This window comes from Hyperolius riggenbachi, chromosome 1 (genome assembly GCF_040937935.1).
Source record: "Hyperolius riggenbachi isolate aHypRig1 chromosome 1, aHypRig1.pri, whole genome shotgun sequence".
NCBI lineage: Eukaryota > Metazoa > Chordata > Amphibia > Anura > Hyperoliidae > Hyperolius > Hyperolius riggenbachi.
The window spans coordinates 54,355,367-54,374,191 of record NC_090646.1 but is presented as its reverse complement, the minus strand read 5'-3'; the positions used below and the strand labels follow the sequence as shown (position 1 = coordinate 54,374,191).

Below are 18,825 nucleotides of genomic sequence, written 5' to 3'. Positions count from 1 at the left end.
AGGGGCAAACACTGACTAAATAATCTATAAATGAATATTGTAAAAGAAATAAAAATAAACAATTTTATTCATTATGTTATTTTCACTACAGTTCATTTTAAAGGCCTGCTGTGAAGTGAGAGCCTCTCCAAGTTAGTAATACACCTCTGGAATCCTATACAATAATGTCCCTGTGTCGCCGTGTCCACTTGTGTCCGCGTGTTTTGCTACTGCGCATGTACGCAGCACGGACAGCCGCTGGGACAGAAGGACGGGGCCAGGGAGCCGAGCAGAAGGGCGCGCCCGCATGCGCACTGACATGCGGTGGCGGGACAGAGACCTAGAGCCCGTTTTTAAACGAGGTTAGGTAGGCTAGTATTTCTATAAAAAGGCCTCCGTCCTGCACGATTGTGCAGCGGTTCAGCGCAGTCCCAGCTCCTCACAGCAGTTTGTATAATTAAATCATCCACTCAAAATAGTTCAGTTTGTACCAAAAATAAAAGCATTTCCCATGGGTGTCTAGTTTCCTCATTGCTGGATGAATTCATGTTTGTGCATGTAAATGCAGATCTTCACTGGGGTAAAATGGTATTCTGTTACATGTATTTACTAGTTATAAGCACATTAAAGAACCACTCCAGCTAACAAAGTAAGCAGTTGAAATCTGACAAAAACAACCGGTTTTGGACTAGTCCATCTCCTCATGGGGGATTCTCGGGGGTTTTCTTTGTTTATAAAAGCATTTCCTGAATGGCAGTTGCTAAGTCTGACTGCCAAAATAGTGAGTAGGGAGGCTGGCTGGTTTCTTACTGTTTTGGCAGTTAAACTGCCTTTCAGGAAATGCTTTTGAAAACAAAGAAAACCCTGTGAATCCCCCATGAGTAGATGGACTAGTCCAAAACCTGTCGGTTGTGTCAGATTTTAACTGCTTACTTTTTTTTCCCGCTGGAGTGGTCCTTTAAGTTTTCCGTGCTAGGTAGTTGCTGAGCAGTTTATCCAGTCGCAACAGCCAGTGGAATCTCACCTGTATCCTGATTGGCTGATGAGCAGCTGTGAGCAGGCTGAGAAGTTATAGGCAGCCTGAAGCTTGGCCCAGTTCAGTCATACAGTCAGCCCTGGTTCCTATTCTCATTGTGGTACTGAAATAATGAGGTGTTTTTTGAGTGAGGGAGACTGTTGGTATTTTACCCACATGTGTGTACTGCCTGGGAATAGGCTTCAGGGCAGTTTACTGGTTAATTAGATTGGTTTTGGTCTAACAAGTTAAAAGTTTGAATTATGCTTGTGGATTGAATTCAACAAATGGGTCTATATCTGTCTTAAAGGGCCACTGTTGCGAAAATCTTAAAAATTAAAATATATATAAACACATACAAATAAGAAGTACATTTTTTCCACAGTTAAATGAGCCATAAATTACCTTTCTCCTATGTTGCTGTCACTTACAGTAAGTAGTAGAAATCTGACAGAGCCGAAAGGTTTTGGGATAGTCCATCTCTCCATAGGGGAGAGACACTCTTTGAAAAATATTAATACAAACATGCTGGCCAGCCTCCTTGCTCACCGTACACACTTTTTGGCAGTTGGATGGAGAAACTGCCATTCACTGAGTGCTTTCGAAAATAAAGAAATCCCTGATAATCCCCCATGAGGAGATGGGCTACTCCAAAACCTTTTGGTTCTGTCAGATTTCTACTACTTAATGTAAGTGACAGCAACATAGGAGAAAATGAATGTATGGCTCATCATACAGTACGTTTACATTCATTTAAAATTTCAAGATTTTCGTGACAGAGGTCCTTTAAGGTGGCCACTAAAGATAGAATTTGTTGATCAGTCGAAGGATTATTTGTATGAATGATCGGAAATGATCATTTTGGAACCACTAAAGATATTGAAATTATTTTTCTGCTTTTTTCACAGGCAACATTAACCCTCCAGATTTCCTACTTCCCTCCTCCTGGGGCAGCGCCAGTCTTCCCTCCCCCGCCATCTTCCCTGAAGGAGCCCACCCCCTCTATGGTGTCTTTCAGTACTATGGATACCATGACGGGTAAGTCCTGTGCTTATAATGCACTGCAGCCGGTGGACTGTGCCAGGCAACTGTAACATCACTATGGTTGAAGGTGTAGTCCTTGTTTTCTGAGAGAGGGGAAATGGTCACCTGAGGGGCTTGTGTGGAATAGATGGATGCTTTCTTGTCACTATACATCAACTTATCCGGTTTTTCCTAATCTTTGGTAGTAGGTTCGCTAAAACTTTATTGAACAGTTTCTCACTGTAGAGTGAACATTTGTGCTGCATTTTGCCACAGTAAGGCCCCATACGCACAGTGTATTCGATACACAAGATATCAGACGTGCATACACTGCACTGTCTGTTGTCTGTGGGGGGCGGTGCTATGCATATGATCGTCGGCACTGTAATAATCAAATATTTAGTCCCTGTGTGTGACTACCTGACAGCCTTAGTGCTGGTCCTTATCACCTTCGGAAAGTATACAGCCGTTAGCAGACTTTCACAGAATTGATCGCCAGAGCAGTTAAGAGAGTCTTTATTGTATCCAACCGGGATACTCGGTATAATCTTGGTTACAAACTTATATTGAAAAACATACGAAGCAAAGCAAACATCAGTAGGTAATAATACAGATATTGAGCAAAGCTGATTAATATGAGCGCGCTAGCCACAAACCTATATGGATCTACCTTATAAAAGGAGAAACCTCCAGATCCACAAGTGTTAACTAACCACACGCCCCCGAAGGTGGGATATGGGCGAGTTCCAGATGTCACCCCTATTAAACGCTTGCTATTGGCCTATAGAACTCTGTGATTGACATCCAGAACTCTGTGATTGACATCCGTCTAGTGCGCAAGCGTGAAGCAGATGCCCTGTACCCTAAATACTCAGAAACTGGTGTTTAGAAACACCAGGCATTGTTTGGCATTGTATGGCCCTGGGCATCCCAGGCTCAGACAGCTAGTCTGCACATCCCATAGATAATGCTGCGTTCTGCCCTTTACTATTCCCTGTAATGTTCTCTCTTCTATTCCACTCTCTGCCTGGCCTTCTAGAATCTGTATAGCAAGAGAACTCTGCACATAATCTTTGACTGAAACACAGGTTCACTTTGGCTATAATAAGGGCCATACCTTGCAAGACCCTCTAAGAATCTTACAGGCACACTCTGCCACACGGTCATATCATAGACATTTTGCTCGTTGTAGTGCAATGCGACTCGAAGCCTCTGGACCGTCAACAACTATGGCATAAGTAGAGAGACAGCAGGTGCAGCAACTAGCTGGAAGACCACATATGTCAGTATGAGGACATGTTCTCCAGGAGGTGCAGGACTGTACGATCTGAACAGTAGCTGGACTGTATTTCCAGGATTCTATATTAGCCGGTGAGACAATGTGCAGGCATCTATATCAACGCTGTCTATAGATCTGTGGTTGTGGGACAGCAATAAAGCAGCACAAGACAGGAAACACTCCACACATAGGAAGTCCCCATTATGACTGCCTGGAAAGAGGGTTGTCGTTAATGGACTATTCCAGGTTATATGAGGATGTCCCACTCATCTGTAGGTCCCCACTAACTGTACACTGTTCAGCAAAGAATTGTTTGAGGCCAATGTCATTAAAGAGGAATGGTCGCGAAAATCTTAAAGTTTAAAACACATAGAAATAAGAAGTACAATACTCCCAGAGTAAAATGAGCCATAAATTACTTCTCTCCTATGTTGCTGTCCCTTACAGTAGGTAGCAGAAATCTGACATTACCGACAGGTTTTGGACTAGCCCATCTCCTCATGGGGGGGGGGGGGGGGTTCTCAGGGTTTTCTTTATTTTTAAAAGCACTTAGTGAATGGCAGTTGCTCCATCCCACTGCCAATATAGTGTGCAGCGAGCAGGGAGGCTGGCCAGCATCTTTGTATAAATCTTTTTCAGGGAGTGTCTTTACAAAGAATAAAGGTCATGCTGAGAATCCCCTGTGGAGAGATGGACTAGCCCAAAACCTGTCACTTCTGTCAGATTTCTACTACCTACTGTAAGGGACAGCAACATAGGAGAAAAGTAATTTATGGCTCATTTTACTGAGAGAAATGTACTTCTAATTTGTATGTGTTTTAAATTTTAAGATTTTCGCAATAGTTCCTCTTTAAAGGACCCCGCGTCGCCATAGGCTAACATGACTTCCGGCCCGACGCAGATCGTCGCAAGTCCCGCATGGTAACGTAGTTCTGCGCCAGCGATAAATTGGGCACTTCCGGCGCAGCTTACCGCAACGTGGAGAGTATGAACTTCCCCATTGGGTTTCATTAGGCTGTGGTAGCAGGGTGAAAGGGCCCAGAAGCAGAAAATGCAGTCAGGTCCAGCAGATAATAAACACTGTCCCTTTAAAAGGCTTTATTCAATCACCGCCATGTTCATAATATAAAACAGTTCCATACATCTCTTAACCACCTTAGCGGTATGGACGAGCTCAGCTCGTCCATTACCGCCAGAGGGTGCCGCTCAGGCCCTGCTGGGCCGATTTGGATCAAATAAAGAGCAGCACACGCAGCCGGCACTTTGCCAGCCGTGTGTGCTGCCCGATCGCCGCCGCGAGTAGCGGCGAAAGAGGGTCCCCCCAGCCGCCTGAGCCCTGCGCAGCCGGAACAAATAGTTCCGGCCAGCGCTAAGGGCTGGATCGGAGGCGGCTGACATCAGGACGTCGGCTGACGTCCATGACGTCACTCCGCTCGTCGCCATGGCGACAGGAGAAGCCAAACACGGAAGGCTGCTCATTGCGGCCTTCCGTGTTACTTTTGGCCGCCGGAGGCGATCAGAAGAACGCCTCCGGAGCGCCATCTAGTGGGCTTTCATGCAGCCAACTTTCAGTTGGCTGCATGAAATAGTTTTTTTTTTATTTACAAAAAACCCTCATGCAGCCGCCCTGGCGATCTTAATAGAACGCCAGGGTGGTTAATGCAGGATACATCTAGCCTGTATTATTGGGTGGTGTGAGGGTGGTGAGGAGGATGCTGACCAGAGGATGTAGGATGGCACTATATCCTCAGGTCAGCATCCTCCTCACCACCCTCACACCACCCGATAATACAGGCTAGATGTATCCTGCTTTAAGAGATGTATGGAACTATTTTATATTATGAGTATGGCGGTGATTTGAATAAAGCCTTTTAAAGGGACACTGCCCAGACCAGCTTTCTTGTACGAAGTGCCTTCTAGATGTGTTTTTCTGCTGTTTTGGCCGGCTGCACACCCTGGGGCTATCCTGCACCTGCACCATACAGGTGGTTTGGGGTAAGAAACTGAACTATGTTGTTTTGTTGTGTGCGGACTCAGCCCTCCACCTCCATTACTGGGTGCCGGGTATATACTCCTCAAGTGTACAGATAATAAACTTGGTTGATGTCCCAAATCGTCTGTGAACAATTCTGAAGGTGATCATTCGTTGCAATTTAGTTGATCGGAAAAATGTGTTTTAGAATCTATTGTGATGGGTCGGAAATACAAATTGTTTTGTTGATGGTCAAAAAAATCTACGTGTTGTGACATTATTTTTTCCAATTCGCATATATCCAAAAACTTGGGCAATTCTTCAGTGAAAATTGTACTGTTAGTGGGCACCCTTACCCCTTCCTGCAGGGCCAATAGAAACACAATCAGGCAGACAGAGAGAGTCTGAGTGCACAGGCTTCCCCGCCCCCTCTGAAAACCAAGAAAACCTTGAGAATCCCTCAGGAGGAGATGGACTAGTCCAAATCCTGTCAGTTCTGTCAGATTTTAACTGCTTACTTTTTTCGCTGGACTGGTCCTTAACTAAGTTGGGAAAATACTGTATCCATGAAATACCAGCCAGCCTCCCTACTCACTATTTTGGCATTTAGACTTAAAGGAAACTTGTAATGATAAAAAAAAAGTTTTACTTATCTGTGGCTTCTACCGGCCCCCTGCAGCCACCCTGTGGCCGTATCGGGGCTCAACGATCCTCTGGTCCCCCGCCGCAGCTCAATTTCGCTTGTTTTCAGTCGCGGGCCACTGAGCCTGCACGGTACTGGCCGTGCGTGTCCTTATTCGGGCTCCCGTCACCGGGAGCGTCCTGCGGAGGAGGAGAACGAGAAAATCTCTACTGCGCAGGCCACTCCTGGCAACAGGAGCGCAAATGAGAACTCAGGGCAGCGCAGGCTCAATGGCTGTCGACTTGAAAGTCGGCAAAAGTGAAAATGAGCCACGACGGGGGACCAGAGGATCGTTGATTACTCGCGCAGGCACAGGACGTCTGCAGGGGGCCAGTAGAAGCCCCAGGTAAGCGAAACTTCTTTTTTTTAAAAATCATTACAGGTTTCCTTTAACAGCTGCCGTTCACGGAATGCATTTGAAAATAAAAGACAACCTTGAGAATCCCCCATGAGGAGATGGACTAGTCCAAAACCTGTCGGTTCTGTCAGATTTGAACTGCTTACTTTGTTTCACTGTAGTGGCCCTGTAATAAATGTATGAGTGGAGTATTCTGGCCCATCTGAGAAAGGGTCTTTGCTTTCGTTGGACAACATGGCTGCCTTGCAGTTTCCTGGCAGGAGGTAACTGTGTATTTTCCTGTTGTAGACTTGGGGGACGAAGAGGACATAGAAGAACCAGCCGGCACTGGAGATGAGGGAGATACTACATCACTTCTGCCCGGACCTGAGCAGCCCGCCCCACCCAAGCGGCCCGAACAGTTCAGAGTCCAGGGGGTCAAAAGGAAGAAGAGCTCCGCCCAGAAACCCCTGTCCAACAAACCTCAGGACTTCCAGGTGAGGGATGTTCTGGTGATGTCATAGAACTGAGAGGCTGGTACCATGGAAACATGTTCACCAACTTCTACGTACACCAGGATAACATTTCACTATATAATGAAAACAATCACGTTATTTCGTTTTGTGCCGATTGGAATCACGGGAAGAACAGTAGCCGATTCCTTTGATTGACCAGCATTTTTCATCTTGGTGCTCGATCAACTAAATTGATCGATTCGCCCAGATATTGGCCAATTTCCATCAATCGAGCGGAATGGAAGATAATCGATTCTCCCCTATAAAATGATCATATCAAAATGAAAATCAAGTACTGTGGGGGCAACTAATGGTTTACTTTCCTCCACTTATCATGGCGTTACACTGATTTTCACTACTGCTGGGGCTCCACAACTTGGGGATTGTTTATGTCTGTGGGTCAGATCACAAAGCATTGCCACATCAAGGTCCGTACACACGCCGGACTGGAGGCAACGACGGGTCCGTCGTCACCTCTCGCTGGGTGGGCGTTCCAGCGACAGTCCGGCGTGTGTACAGTCTGTCTGCAGACTGATACTGCTGTTTCTGAGCGATCCGCTGGGCGGATAGCCGGACTGTCGCTGAAACGCCTACCCAGCGGGAGGTGACGACGGTCCGTCGTTGCCTCCAGTCCGGCGTGTGTACGGACCTTCAGAATCAGACAATTCAGAAATCAGAAATATTTCAATCGTCAAGCACGACTGGGTCGCATCCAACATTGGGTTTGGCACATACAATTGGTCAGAGTAGAGATAGAGATATAAATACTAGAACAAGCAAAAACAGGAGTACAAATTAATAATTAAATAAACAGGAGTACAGAAAGGAGACTATTATTATTGTTTATTGGATTTATATAGCGCCAACATATTACGCAGCGCTGTACAATCAATAGGATTACAGACAATGATAACGGGTGACAGCACAATACAGGTAATAGACAATAGTTACAACAATACAGGTAAAAAGCAATAAGATACTCAACACAATGCAGATAGTAATGCAATGCCAGATCATACACTGGAGACTACAGGTACAGTTCCAAACCTGAGTTATGCTACATAGTCAAACAGCTGGGGGTGGTAAGAAGTGGTGTAGGTGTGTGCTAGGGAAGGAATGGCATGGTGGGAGTTCAAAAGGTTGACAGCAGAGGGGAAAAATGGGTTTCTATGCCACAAAGTTCTGTTGGAGATGGCCTAAAACCTACGACCTGAAGGGAGCCGGCTGAAGAACCAATTTTCAGAGTGTGAGGGGTGCTAGGCCCTGGCCTGAGACTGGGGACACTCGGAAGTGGCGGCAGGACTCTTTTCTTGATGTTTTTGTGACTCCTATCAGATTATATGATAGATGTGTAATACTGGTGGGTGTGGCCAGGGTTTGCTGGATAAAGTCCAATTGTCTGACCCTGTTCTGTACTATCTCCCTCTAGGTTCGGGTCAGAGTGATAGAAGGACGTCAGCTGCTGGGCATAAACATTAAGCCCGTTGTGAAGGTGACGGTGGCCGGACAGACGAAGAGGACGCGGATACGGAAAGGGAACAGCCCGTATTTTGATGAGGTGAGGTGGAAATGTAATGTGTGAGGTGTAACAGAGAGGCTGGTTTATAAATCCCATGTGAAGGCCATTCAGACTGAGAGTATTGGGATTACATTCTACAAACAGGCCACCACATTAGAGAAGGTCGATAAGTTTCTGATTATTTGCTTTTGATGCTAAATTTAGGGGTAATTAATCCTGCTTTAAGTTCAACCAATCAAATGCAGGAACTGATGGTTGGGATTCAGTCATTGCCAAGCTGTGAACAATTGTGTAAAATGAATGTAAATTTTGCATCAAACTGACAACTGAACTGAACAGCATAATAACCTTTAAATAAAAAAAAATGTCTTTGCTACAGCTGAGGACATGAGAAAGAGAAAAGTACCCAATATGCAGCACCAGACCACTTAAATTATATTCAAAATACAAATTCTTTATTTGATGAAAGGCAAACAAAAATAAAAACAATGTTAAAAATCACCAAAAGGTGATAGCAGCGGTGTACATAATTTATCAATGATAATTGTAATAATGATAACAACAATCCATAAATATATATATATATATATATATATATATATATATATATATATATATATATATATATATATATATGTATATATATATATATATATATCCTCACACTCAGAATATTACATATAAATATTAGTTGGTAAGGTAAAATAAGGGACCCTCAAAATTGATAATTAAGAGTTAATAGAGCCTGTATAAAGTGCAAAGGGTAATGAAGATAAATCCAAGTGTAAGTTGATCAGACTGGGACATAAGGAACGACCATCCCAGATAAACAATGTGCACCAGGCACTAAATTCCGCATTAGAGAGGTGCCTAAAAGTGCAGTTAAAAAGTAAGTGGGAAGTCAAACTTACAAGTGAGAGAGGAGGACGCCACAGTACACCGCCACCGCCTCAAGGCATCACGCGGGCTCAACCCGCTTCAGAGAGAGGCCTCTCTCTGTCCCAGTCTGATCAACTTACACTTGGATTTATCTTCATTACCCTCTGCGCTTTATACAGGCTCTATCAACTCTTAATTATCAATTTTGAGGGTCCCTTATTTTACCTTACCTACTAATATTTATATGTAATATTCTGAGTGTGAGGATATATATATATATATATATATATATATATATATATATATATATATATATATATGGATTGTTGTTATCATTATTACAATTATCATTGATAAATTATGTACACCGCTGCTATCACCTTTTGGTGATTTTTAACATTGTTTTTATTTTTGTTTGCCTTTTACCAAATAAAGAATTTGTATTTTGAATATAATTGGAGTGGTCTGGTGCTGCATATTGGGTACTTTTCTCTTTCTCATGTCCACGGTTGTTTGATTACCCATTTAGCACATTCCGTCCTTATTATCCTTAAAGAGAACCCGAGGTGTGTTTGAAGAATGTTATCTGCATACAGAGGCTGGATCTGCCTATACAGCCCAGCCTCTGTTGCTATCCCAAACCCCACTAAGGTCCCCCTGCACTCTGCAATCCCTCATAAATCACAGCCATGCTGTGAGGCTGTGTTTACATCTGTAGTGTCAGTCTCAGCTGCTCCCCCGCCTCCTGCATAGCTCCGGTCCCTGCCCCCGTCCCTTCCCTCCAATCAGCAGGGAGGGAAGGGATGCAGGCGGGGACTGGAGTTCTGCAGGAGGCAGGGAGAGCAGCAGACTGACACTATAGAGATAAACACAGCCAGCTCTGACAAGCTGTGTGTCAGCAGCGTGGCTGTGATTTATGAGGGATTGCAGAGTGCAGGGGGACCTTAGGGGGGTTTGGGATAGCAACAGAGGCTGGGCTGTATAGGCAGATCCAGCCTCTGTATGCAGATAATATTCTTCAAACCCACCTCGGGTTCTCTTTAATGTCATTTTCAGGATGGTGCTTATCCATTTGTTTGCTTAAAAGTAATTTGTTACAGCCGATACAAATCCTGCAATAAATCTGCAGAGTTTCTACTTCCTGATTCTTTCAAGCAGACATATTGTTAACATCCTGTGCTTTCAAATGGGCTTATCTGCTTATCTGGCATAGGCAGTCATGTGACATCGGGGAGGATCAAATTACAACTTGCGATTAGTCACAGATGAGGGGGAATTAGACAGGCTAAACTCTCTATATACAAACAGGGTGCATTTCTCGGTGCTTTTCTTCTGTCCTGTTCAGGTCCACTTTAAACAATACCAGTTGCCTGGCAGTCCTGCCCAAAACAAGCATACGGCAAATGCGGTCACACTGAAAGCGGACCGGAACTCAGAACTTCCTCTCTCCTCTTAAATATAACCAACAGCATAATAAAATATTTCTTTTTTACAGCTGATACAAATCCTGCAATACATATGCAGTGTGTCTCCTTCCTGCTTTCATGGAGGCAGACATAGGGTTAATATCCTGTTTACAAATTAGCTGCTCTGCCGAGGACTGCTGAGATTTCTGTGCTGACAGCTGAGGAATCAAATTACACTTGTGATTAGTCACAGATGAGAGAGAATTAGACAGGCTAAACTCTCTAAATGCATACAGGGTGTATTTCTCTCTGTTCTTCTGTCCTGTGCAAGAGTTCAGGTCCACTTTAAAGCAAACCTGTGACGCTTGCCATCCTAAAATGTAGATACTTACGTTAGGAAGGAGGAAGCCTCTGGGTCCTCATCCTTCAGACCATTCCAGCCCTGAAACCCCAGAAGATTGCGGGTGCTTGGCCGCTCTGCCTCTGTGTAGTAGCTCATACATGCTCAGGCTTTCTCGAAAAAATCCAATCCCAATCGAGTCCGTGCTACTGGGCATGCCCGAGCTGTTGACAAGCCCTTGTTGACGGTTTTGCAGAGGACACAATGCTGAAACATAGTTATTGCTGCACTAGGAGGTACACTAAATGAGACTACAGGACGTGAGATCAGCTTCCGTGTGTCTGTACACAATCCTGCACACATGAGGAGTATATATAAGACTTGCGTATACATCAGCAATGGCTGGCATATTGTGATACCATCGCTGTAGCTGAAGGTACATTACGACATGTGATTTATGTATTCAGCACATAAGATTAAAATCGGCTTCCATGAGTTTATATCATCATTCAGTTGCAGCTTCACAGACACCAGAGGGGGCGGTCTAACTAAATAAGCTAAAAATGTAAAAACAGTTTAAAAATCAAAGGGGCACTTTCCTGAATGACACATCACCATACTGTAAATGGGTAAAAAGGGGATTGTTTATTAAAACTCATGGACAACGCATTTCACCGGTACACTCCCGCTTCCTCGGGTCAGTGCAAATGTCTGAAAGTATTGTATGCACAGCTAGGATCAACTATTTTTTTGGAGTGCTTCTTCCCTTATTAACTATCAGTTATCGATCGGAGAGATCAGTTGCTTAAAAGATTGGCTGTGGATCTGCCCATTTGTACCAGGCCAATCTTACCATTAGCTAGTTGCCATAATGTGATTGCGACCAACCAACCAGAAACACAAAACTCCAAGTAGGAATAATAATCTTGTCTTATAGATGGTATACCTAACAAATAGGCTCTGTGGTGTTCAGGATGTATATTTATGGAAGCCTCGCGGTCAGGATACTTATTATACTGGTAGAGATTAATTTTAAAAGGAAATGGCCCATTTTATAAAGCAGGAGAGGAAGTCAGTTCCACTTCCTGTTTTATGCCTGACATTTGAAATATGGAAGTAAAGTCACTCATCTCTATCTGTCACCGGTCACCCACCCTTCTCATGCTAATAATACATTTTATCTTCCTTACAGACATTTTTCTTCAACTTCTTTGAGTCTCCAGCGGATCTCTTTGATGAACCCGTGTTCCTTACAGTGAGTGTTTTTTCAGTGTCACCCAGATTAGCCTTTCCCAATCTTCTGACCTGAAAGTGGATTGCATAGCCACTGATTTACCTTGTGTGAGGTCACCATAGAAGTTCTTACTCAGCTTTTAGGGGAACAAAAGCAGAGCACAGGGATACCAATCTGGTGTAGTTTAATCACTTGCAATGTGAAGAAGGTAGACGTTCTGATAAGATTATACTCACAAATCTGGGTTGCTAGTACAAGCAACCACTCACTGGTACTCTCGATGGCCAGTGGGGAATTACAGTACTCAAGATGGCATGTGAGGAAATACGGTACTCAAGATGGCATGTGGGGAAATACGGTACTCAAGATGGGGAAATATGGTACTCAAGATGGCATTGTAACGATCGGTGTCAACACACAGAGAGAATCTGATTATTGGTGATCTGCAGTATCACCAAGAATACGGATATATACCTGATTATTGATGATCTGCAGAATCACCGATAATCCAAGTATCACTAACCTCTGGATACCTCTATAGTGTGAGTGTTTGGGTGCAACAGTAATGACTTTGAGTGGGACCACCCGAGGAGCAGGCGGTCCTTGACAGTATGAGAAATGCCTTCCCCTGGGAAGTGCAAAAACCTTCCAGCAGCCTGAGACATCCAAAGGGATGGAGCCCCAGGCTGGATAGCAGGAAGGACCTGTGGCTGAGTGACACCTGGAAGGTGGGTGTCACCAGCAGGTCTGGAGACGAATCTCTCAATGGAGAGGGATAGCTCTCAGGGTCGGGCAAGCCAAGTCGGCAACACACAGGCAGATAAGGTACAGAGACAGAAGGCTGATTCGGTAACCAAGGGCAGGCAGGGTTGGCAACAGGTAAACAGATATGCGTAGGTACCGAATCAGAAAGCAGAAGGATAGTCAGAAATGCAATAGGTCATAACAGATATCAAACAATGCCTAGTCTTGGGTGTGAGGTCCGTGGTCTCGACACCCTGGAACTAGTCTGAAGTATAACAAAATGGTAACACAGAATCCCTAGTCTTGGGTGTGAGGTCCGTGGTCTCGACACCCTGGAACTAGTCTGAGTATAACACGATGATAACACAGAATCCCTAGACTTGGGTGTGAGGTCCGTGGTCTCAACACCCTGGAACTAGTCTGAAGTATAACACAATGATTACACAGAATCCCTAGTCTTGGGTGTGAGGTCCGTGGTCTCGACACCCTGGAACTAATCTGAGGTATAACACAAAGATAACACAGAAGTACTCTGGCTCAGTGTGAATTCCCAGGTCCTCCTGGTTCTAACACACTGTGGGATCTTACCATGGTCTGAGTGCTTTCACGTAAGTGTTCGCAACGGCAGACAACTTGAGACTGACCAGCAGTGACTATATATAGAGCGGCGCTCTCTGGCGCCACCCATCACCGATCAACCAATAGCCACCTGCTCTAGAGTCAGCTGACCAACCTGGTCAGCTGATCCCTCCTCGTTTGTCATAAAGGTCCTGCCTCTCAGCGCGCGTGCGCGTATTCCTCAACCTGTGTAAACTAACAGACCCAGCCACACAAGACGCACGCTGCTGCGTGCAAACCGCCGCGCTGGACGCGTAATCAGCCGCCTTGCTACCAGTACACGCGGCGGCTTTTCCGCGATCTATTACAGGCATGTGGGGAAATATGGTACTTAAGATGGGGAAATACGGTACTCAAGATGGGGAAATATGGTACTCAAGATGGCATGTGGGGAAATATGGTACTCAAGATGGCATGTGGGGAAATACGGTATTAAAGATGGGGAAATATGGTACTCAAGATGGCATGTGGGGAAATACGGTACTCAAGATGGGGAAATATGGTACTCAAGATGGCATGTGGGGAAATATGGTACTCAAGATGGCCAGTGGAGAAATACGGTACTCAAGATGGGGAAATATGGTACTCAAGATGGCATGTGGGGAAATACGGTACTCAAGATGGGGAAATATGGTACTCAAGATGGCATGTAGGGAAATATGGTACTCAAGATGGCCAGTGGGGAAATACGGTACTCAAGATGGGAAGATATGGTACTCAAGATGGGGAAATATGGTACTCAAGATGGCATGTGGGGAGATACGGTACTCAAGATGGGGAAATATGGTACTCAAGATGGCATGTGGGGAAATACGGTACTCAAGATGGGCAAACACGGTACTCAAGATGGGGAAATATGGTACTCAAGATGGTATGTGGGGAAATATGGTACTCAGGATGGCATGTGGGGAAATATGGTACTCAAGATGGCATGTGGGGAAATAACGGTCTCCACTCAAAAAACAACAACCCCAAAACCTTGTGGTGCAAACATCAAAATCTTCTGTGTTATGTGTATCGTAGAGTGCTGCTTGGTGTCCTCTCCTCCTGTCACTCTCTATTCTCTTGTTTCAGGTGCTGGACTCTCGCTCACTAAGGACAGACTCTGTCATTGGAGAATTCCGGGTAAGTCTACGTGTGATATCTGGAAAGCTACACCTGCACTCGATGGGGTTGATTCACTGAAAGAAATAGCGCAAGCAACCGACTGCTACTTTCGCTATTAAACCAGCGCGCCTTAATGTTAGTTCCCTGCACACTACGTGCGCTAGTAGCAGCATAGCGTGCGTAAGTAAGCAACGGGCACTGTCTATAATACTCGGATGGTAGTGATGTATCTCTACAGCAATACTTCACTAGCTTCTATGTTAATTAACATAGTAGCAGCCGCTCTAGTGAAGCATCGCGGTAGGGATATAGCACTACCGCATGGCTATTATAAGCAGTGCCCGTTACTTATGCACGCTATGCTGCCACTAGCACGCATCGTGCGCAGGGACCTAACATTAACCCCCTCCCGACCGCCTAACGCCAATTGGCGTCGGGAGGGAGGCAGCCCCAGGACAGCATAAACGCCAATTAGAGTCAAGTCCCGGGGAGGGGTGTAGCAGGAGATCCCTTGTCTGCTTGAATAACAGAGCTCAGCTCTGATCGCCGCTAGGAGACTGTAAAACGGTTGTCTATTTACACTGTACATCGCTGCGATCTACAGCAGCGCTGTACTGGGGACAGCTGTGTCACTTGGCTGTGCCCTGGGGAGGCACAGGAGCGATCGGCTCTCATAGGCTGATGTCTATGTCAGCCGATCGCTGTCATTGGCTGGCGGGGGAGGGAAAAAAAATAATAAAAAAAATAGTAAATTTTATTTAACCAGTTCACCCCCAAGGGTTTTTATCCTAACGGACCAGAGCAATTTTCAGTTGTCAGCGCTCCTCCCTTTTATTCCCTAATAACTTTATTACTACTTATCACAAGAAAATGATCTATACCTCGTTTTTTTCGCCACCAATTAGGCTTTCTGTGGATAGTACATTTTGCTAAGAATTTTTTTATTCTAAATGCATTTTAATGAGAAAAACAGAAAAAAAAAGAAAAAAAATCATTATTTCTCAGTGTTCAGCCTTTATAGTTTTAAAATTAAACATTCTCCTGTGGATAAAACAAACACGTTTTATTTGCCCAGTGGTCCCGATAATTAAACCGTTTAGATTATGTCCCTACCACAATGTATGGCGACAGTATATTATTTTGAAATATAAGTGGTTATTTTTCTGTTTGTTCTGGCCATAATTACAAGCCCCTATGTAATAAATTAAAATTAATTTTCCCCCATAAAATATAGAATAAAAAAAGCTGAGTCCCTAAGGCAACTATTTATTTTATTTTTTTAAGCTGATTTTTTTTTTTTACAAGTGTTTTTTTTGGGGGGGAGGGTTGGAAGTGTAATTTTATTAATGATGTGTATATACTTAAAAATGTATGTATTTTGTAAGTGTAATATACTTTTTGGCCACAAGATGGCGCTGGTGAACACTCATAGGACGTGTTCACTTTTTTTTTTTTTTTTACACACTTTATTAAACTGTTACATTTCCTGTTTATGTGAATGGACGTAGCCGCTGTTCGCGGTCACGTCCATTCACTCCAGGCACTGCGATTGGGTAGAGGACTGTTCAGTCCTCTTCCCCAATCGCCCAGCACGGGATCCCGACGGTAATGGCGGCGGTAGCGGCGGACACACGGCGGTAGCAGCGGCGGGAATGCGCGACGTATTAAAACGTCATGTTGCTGTTAATAGCGGTAAGCATGACGTTTTAATACGTTAGGATGTCGGTAAATGGTTAAAAAAAATAGAACTAAATTAATAATATTAATAATAAAAAAATAGCCTGCAGTAGTGATCAGGGCCCACCAACAGAAAAACGGGGGGGGGGGGGGGGGGATTCATTTTTGTGCACGGATGTGTGGCTGTGCAGCAAGCCATTAAAGCTGCAAAGCCTGTGGTCCTTAAGTGGTTAATAGCGCAAGGAACAGGAGGCTGTTTGTGCTATGTCCTTTAGTGAATCAACCCCGATGTAGGCTCTCTGGGGGTATCCATGCCTACAACTGCAATACACACAGGAGTCATACACTGTGCTTCACCAATCCCCTCTTTGTTGTGTATAGATCGGGGAGTGGCTAACACACACCACCAGCCCTACTTATCAAGAGGGATATAACAGGGAAGAACATCCAGCCTACACAGGCTCTTTCTGTCTCATCACATTCAGATGATGGGGTCAGGCAGACAACCGCCAGACATGAGGTTGTTGTCAGATGCGACCCATGTCTGCCGGTGCCCTTAAAAGGAACTCAAGGTGAAAGACATGTGGAGGAAGCCACATTTATTTCCTGTTAAATAATCCCAGTTGCCTGGCTGTCCTGGTGATCCATCTGGCATCAGCAGGGCAGTTTCTAGGCTAAACTGCACCCAGGGCAAGAGTGTAAAAGTTGTGCCCCCTTCCCCACCACCCCCATGGACTAGGGAACCCTTACTCTTTAAGCATAGTCACACAGCCACAGGTCACAAGTAGATATGCCCACTTACTAGTGACCAGCTGGCAGCCGCTCATCCAGGAGGAAGCAGGAACCAGGAAAACACACAGGTGAAGAGAGCCCGGAAAGCCAACTCCTCCATGGGTGCCGCCTACTGACAGCCTGCAGTACCGCTACAGGACATCAGGTGTCATCATGCTGTGGTGACGTGATGATGACGTGACGTCTGACGCAGGCAGCCCAGGAGGAGTCAAGGAAGGTGATCGAGCTGGTAATCTTCTTTCTTCTTCCATTTGGCTGCACCGCGTGTCAGCAGCTCCCTAACGGTTATGTACGCCTTCCTGCGCCCCCCTTCTTCTACTTGCTGGTCTGCGCCCAGGACGGTTGCCCTTCCCGCACTGCCCAAGAAACGGCCCTGGATCAGTAGTCACACACCTGAAACAAGCATGCAGCCAATCCAGTCAGACTTCAGTCAGAAACACCTGATCTGCTGCATGCTTGTTCAGGGGTCTATGGATAAAAGTATCAGAGGCAGAGAATCAGTTAAAATTGTTTAAAAGGAAATATGTCTGCCTTCATATTCCCCTCACTTCAAGTGTCCTTTAAAGAGAAAACACGTTTGCTGTAGAATCGTCATAAACATGCATCCATGCTGCACAAGTGGTTTTTCAACTTAACGGTATAAGAAACCGACACTGGCCTTTACCTTCACTTGAAGCCTAAAGCTCCATACACACATCCAATTTTAATTGGCTAATTTTAAAACCTCCGTGCAGTAAGTAAGATTACCTACACAATCTGTTCATAGTATTCAGAACCTGTGGACCCTCACCCTACATGGAGGTGGTAAAATTGGTCAGCCATTGGCCAATCAAAATTGGATGTGTATACCAGGCTTAATACTATCCTCAACCAAACCCTAATACTTAGACGAGGAGGACCCGCGAAACGGCTGTTGGACGTCTGTTCACTCCTTTAATGTAATTGTATGTACCTGACTGGATTAAACCTAAATTACAGCATTTTTCATTGGTGCCCGGCTTTGGCTTCTTGTGACCGAATACATACAAACTATATTGCCCTGATAACAAATGAGGCACAAACTGAGGTGACACAGAGGGGGAGAAAAGAGGCAGAGGGAGAGCAGAGGGGGACAAAAGAGAATGGATTTGGGTTCAAAATGGACACGGTCCTTATCTCTTTTGTTAACCAGGCATTACCTGTATTTCGCTAGTATTTGGCTCCACCCACATCATGTAATGGCCACACCCACTTTTTTGTCACTGCTTTCTCAGATAGGGGGTACATTTGCCTAGGGAGGACTCACAAAGGGGTACACGTACTGAAAAGGTTGAGAACCACTGCTTTAGCAACTTAGATATCAGCTGATGCTAATAACAGAGACAGTATCTTTAGTTATCTACCTCAGGGTAGAGATCAGATTGCGATCTACATACAGCTCTTCAGGCAAGCATACTCTCCTACCTAGGACCCCGCCCACTGACCACCATTTCTACCATCTCATACACAGCCTCCCTTTACCTGCTGTCCTATACCTTACATGTTTAGACTGTAAGGCCTTTTGGCCAGGGCTCTCTTCCCCTTTCATCTCACAATGCTGTGTAATGGGTGTACATACCTCCCACCCCTTGTAAAATATGTAGTTAATTTGTTATACCCTCTTGTCTTGTATCAACTGTTGTATTTTATACGGTTATACCCTGTATGCTATTGTACAGTGCCACGGAA

At 44.8% G+C, this 18,825-nt stretch overlaps 1 protein-coding gene across 6 annotated transcripts in view; it reads left to right on the top strand.

Annotated features, from left to right (window-relative positions):
- The window catches only part of DYSF (dysferlin), a 456,891-nt gene that overhangs the window by 122,062 nt on the left and 316,004 nt on the right, over positions 1-18,825 (top strand). For all 6 annotated transcript variants that reach the window (XM_068274344.1, XM_068274325.1, XM_068274335.1 and 3 more), the window contains exons 5-9: positions 1,903-2,032; positions 6,597-6,784; positions 8,232-8,360; positions 12,139-12,201; positions 14,617-14,667. In XM_068274344.1, coding sequence (XP_068130445.1) covers positions 1,903-2,032; positions 6,597-6,784; positions 8,232-8,360; positions 12,139-12,201; positions 14,617-14,667 — 561 coding nt within the window. The remainder of the gene's footprint in view (positions 1-1,902; positions 2,033-6,596; positions 6,785-8,231; positions 8,361-12,138; positions 12,202-14,616; positions 14,668-18,825) is intronic.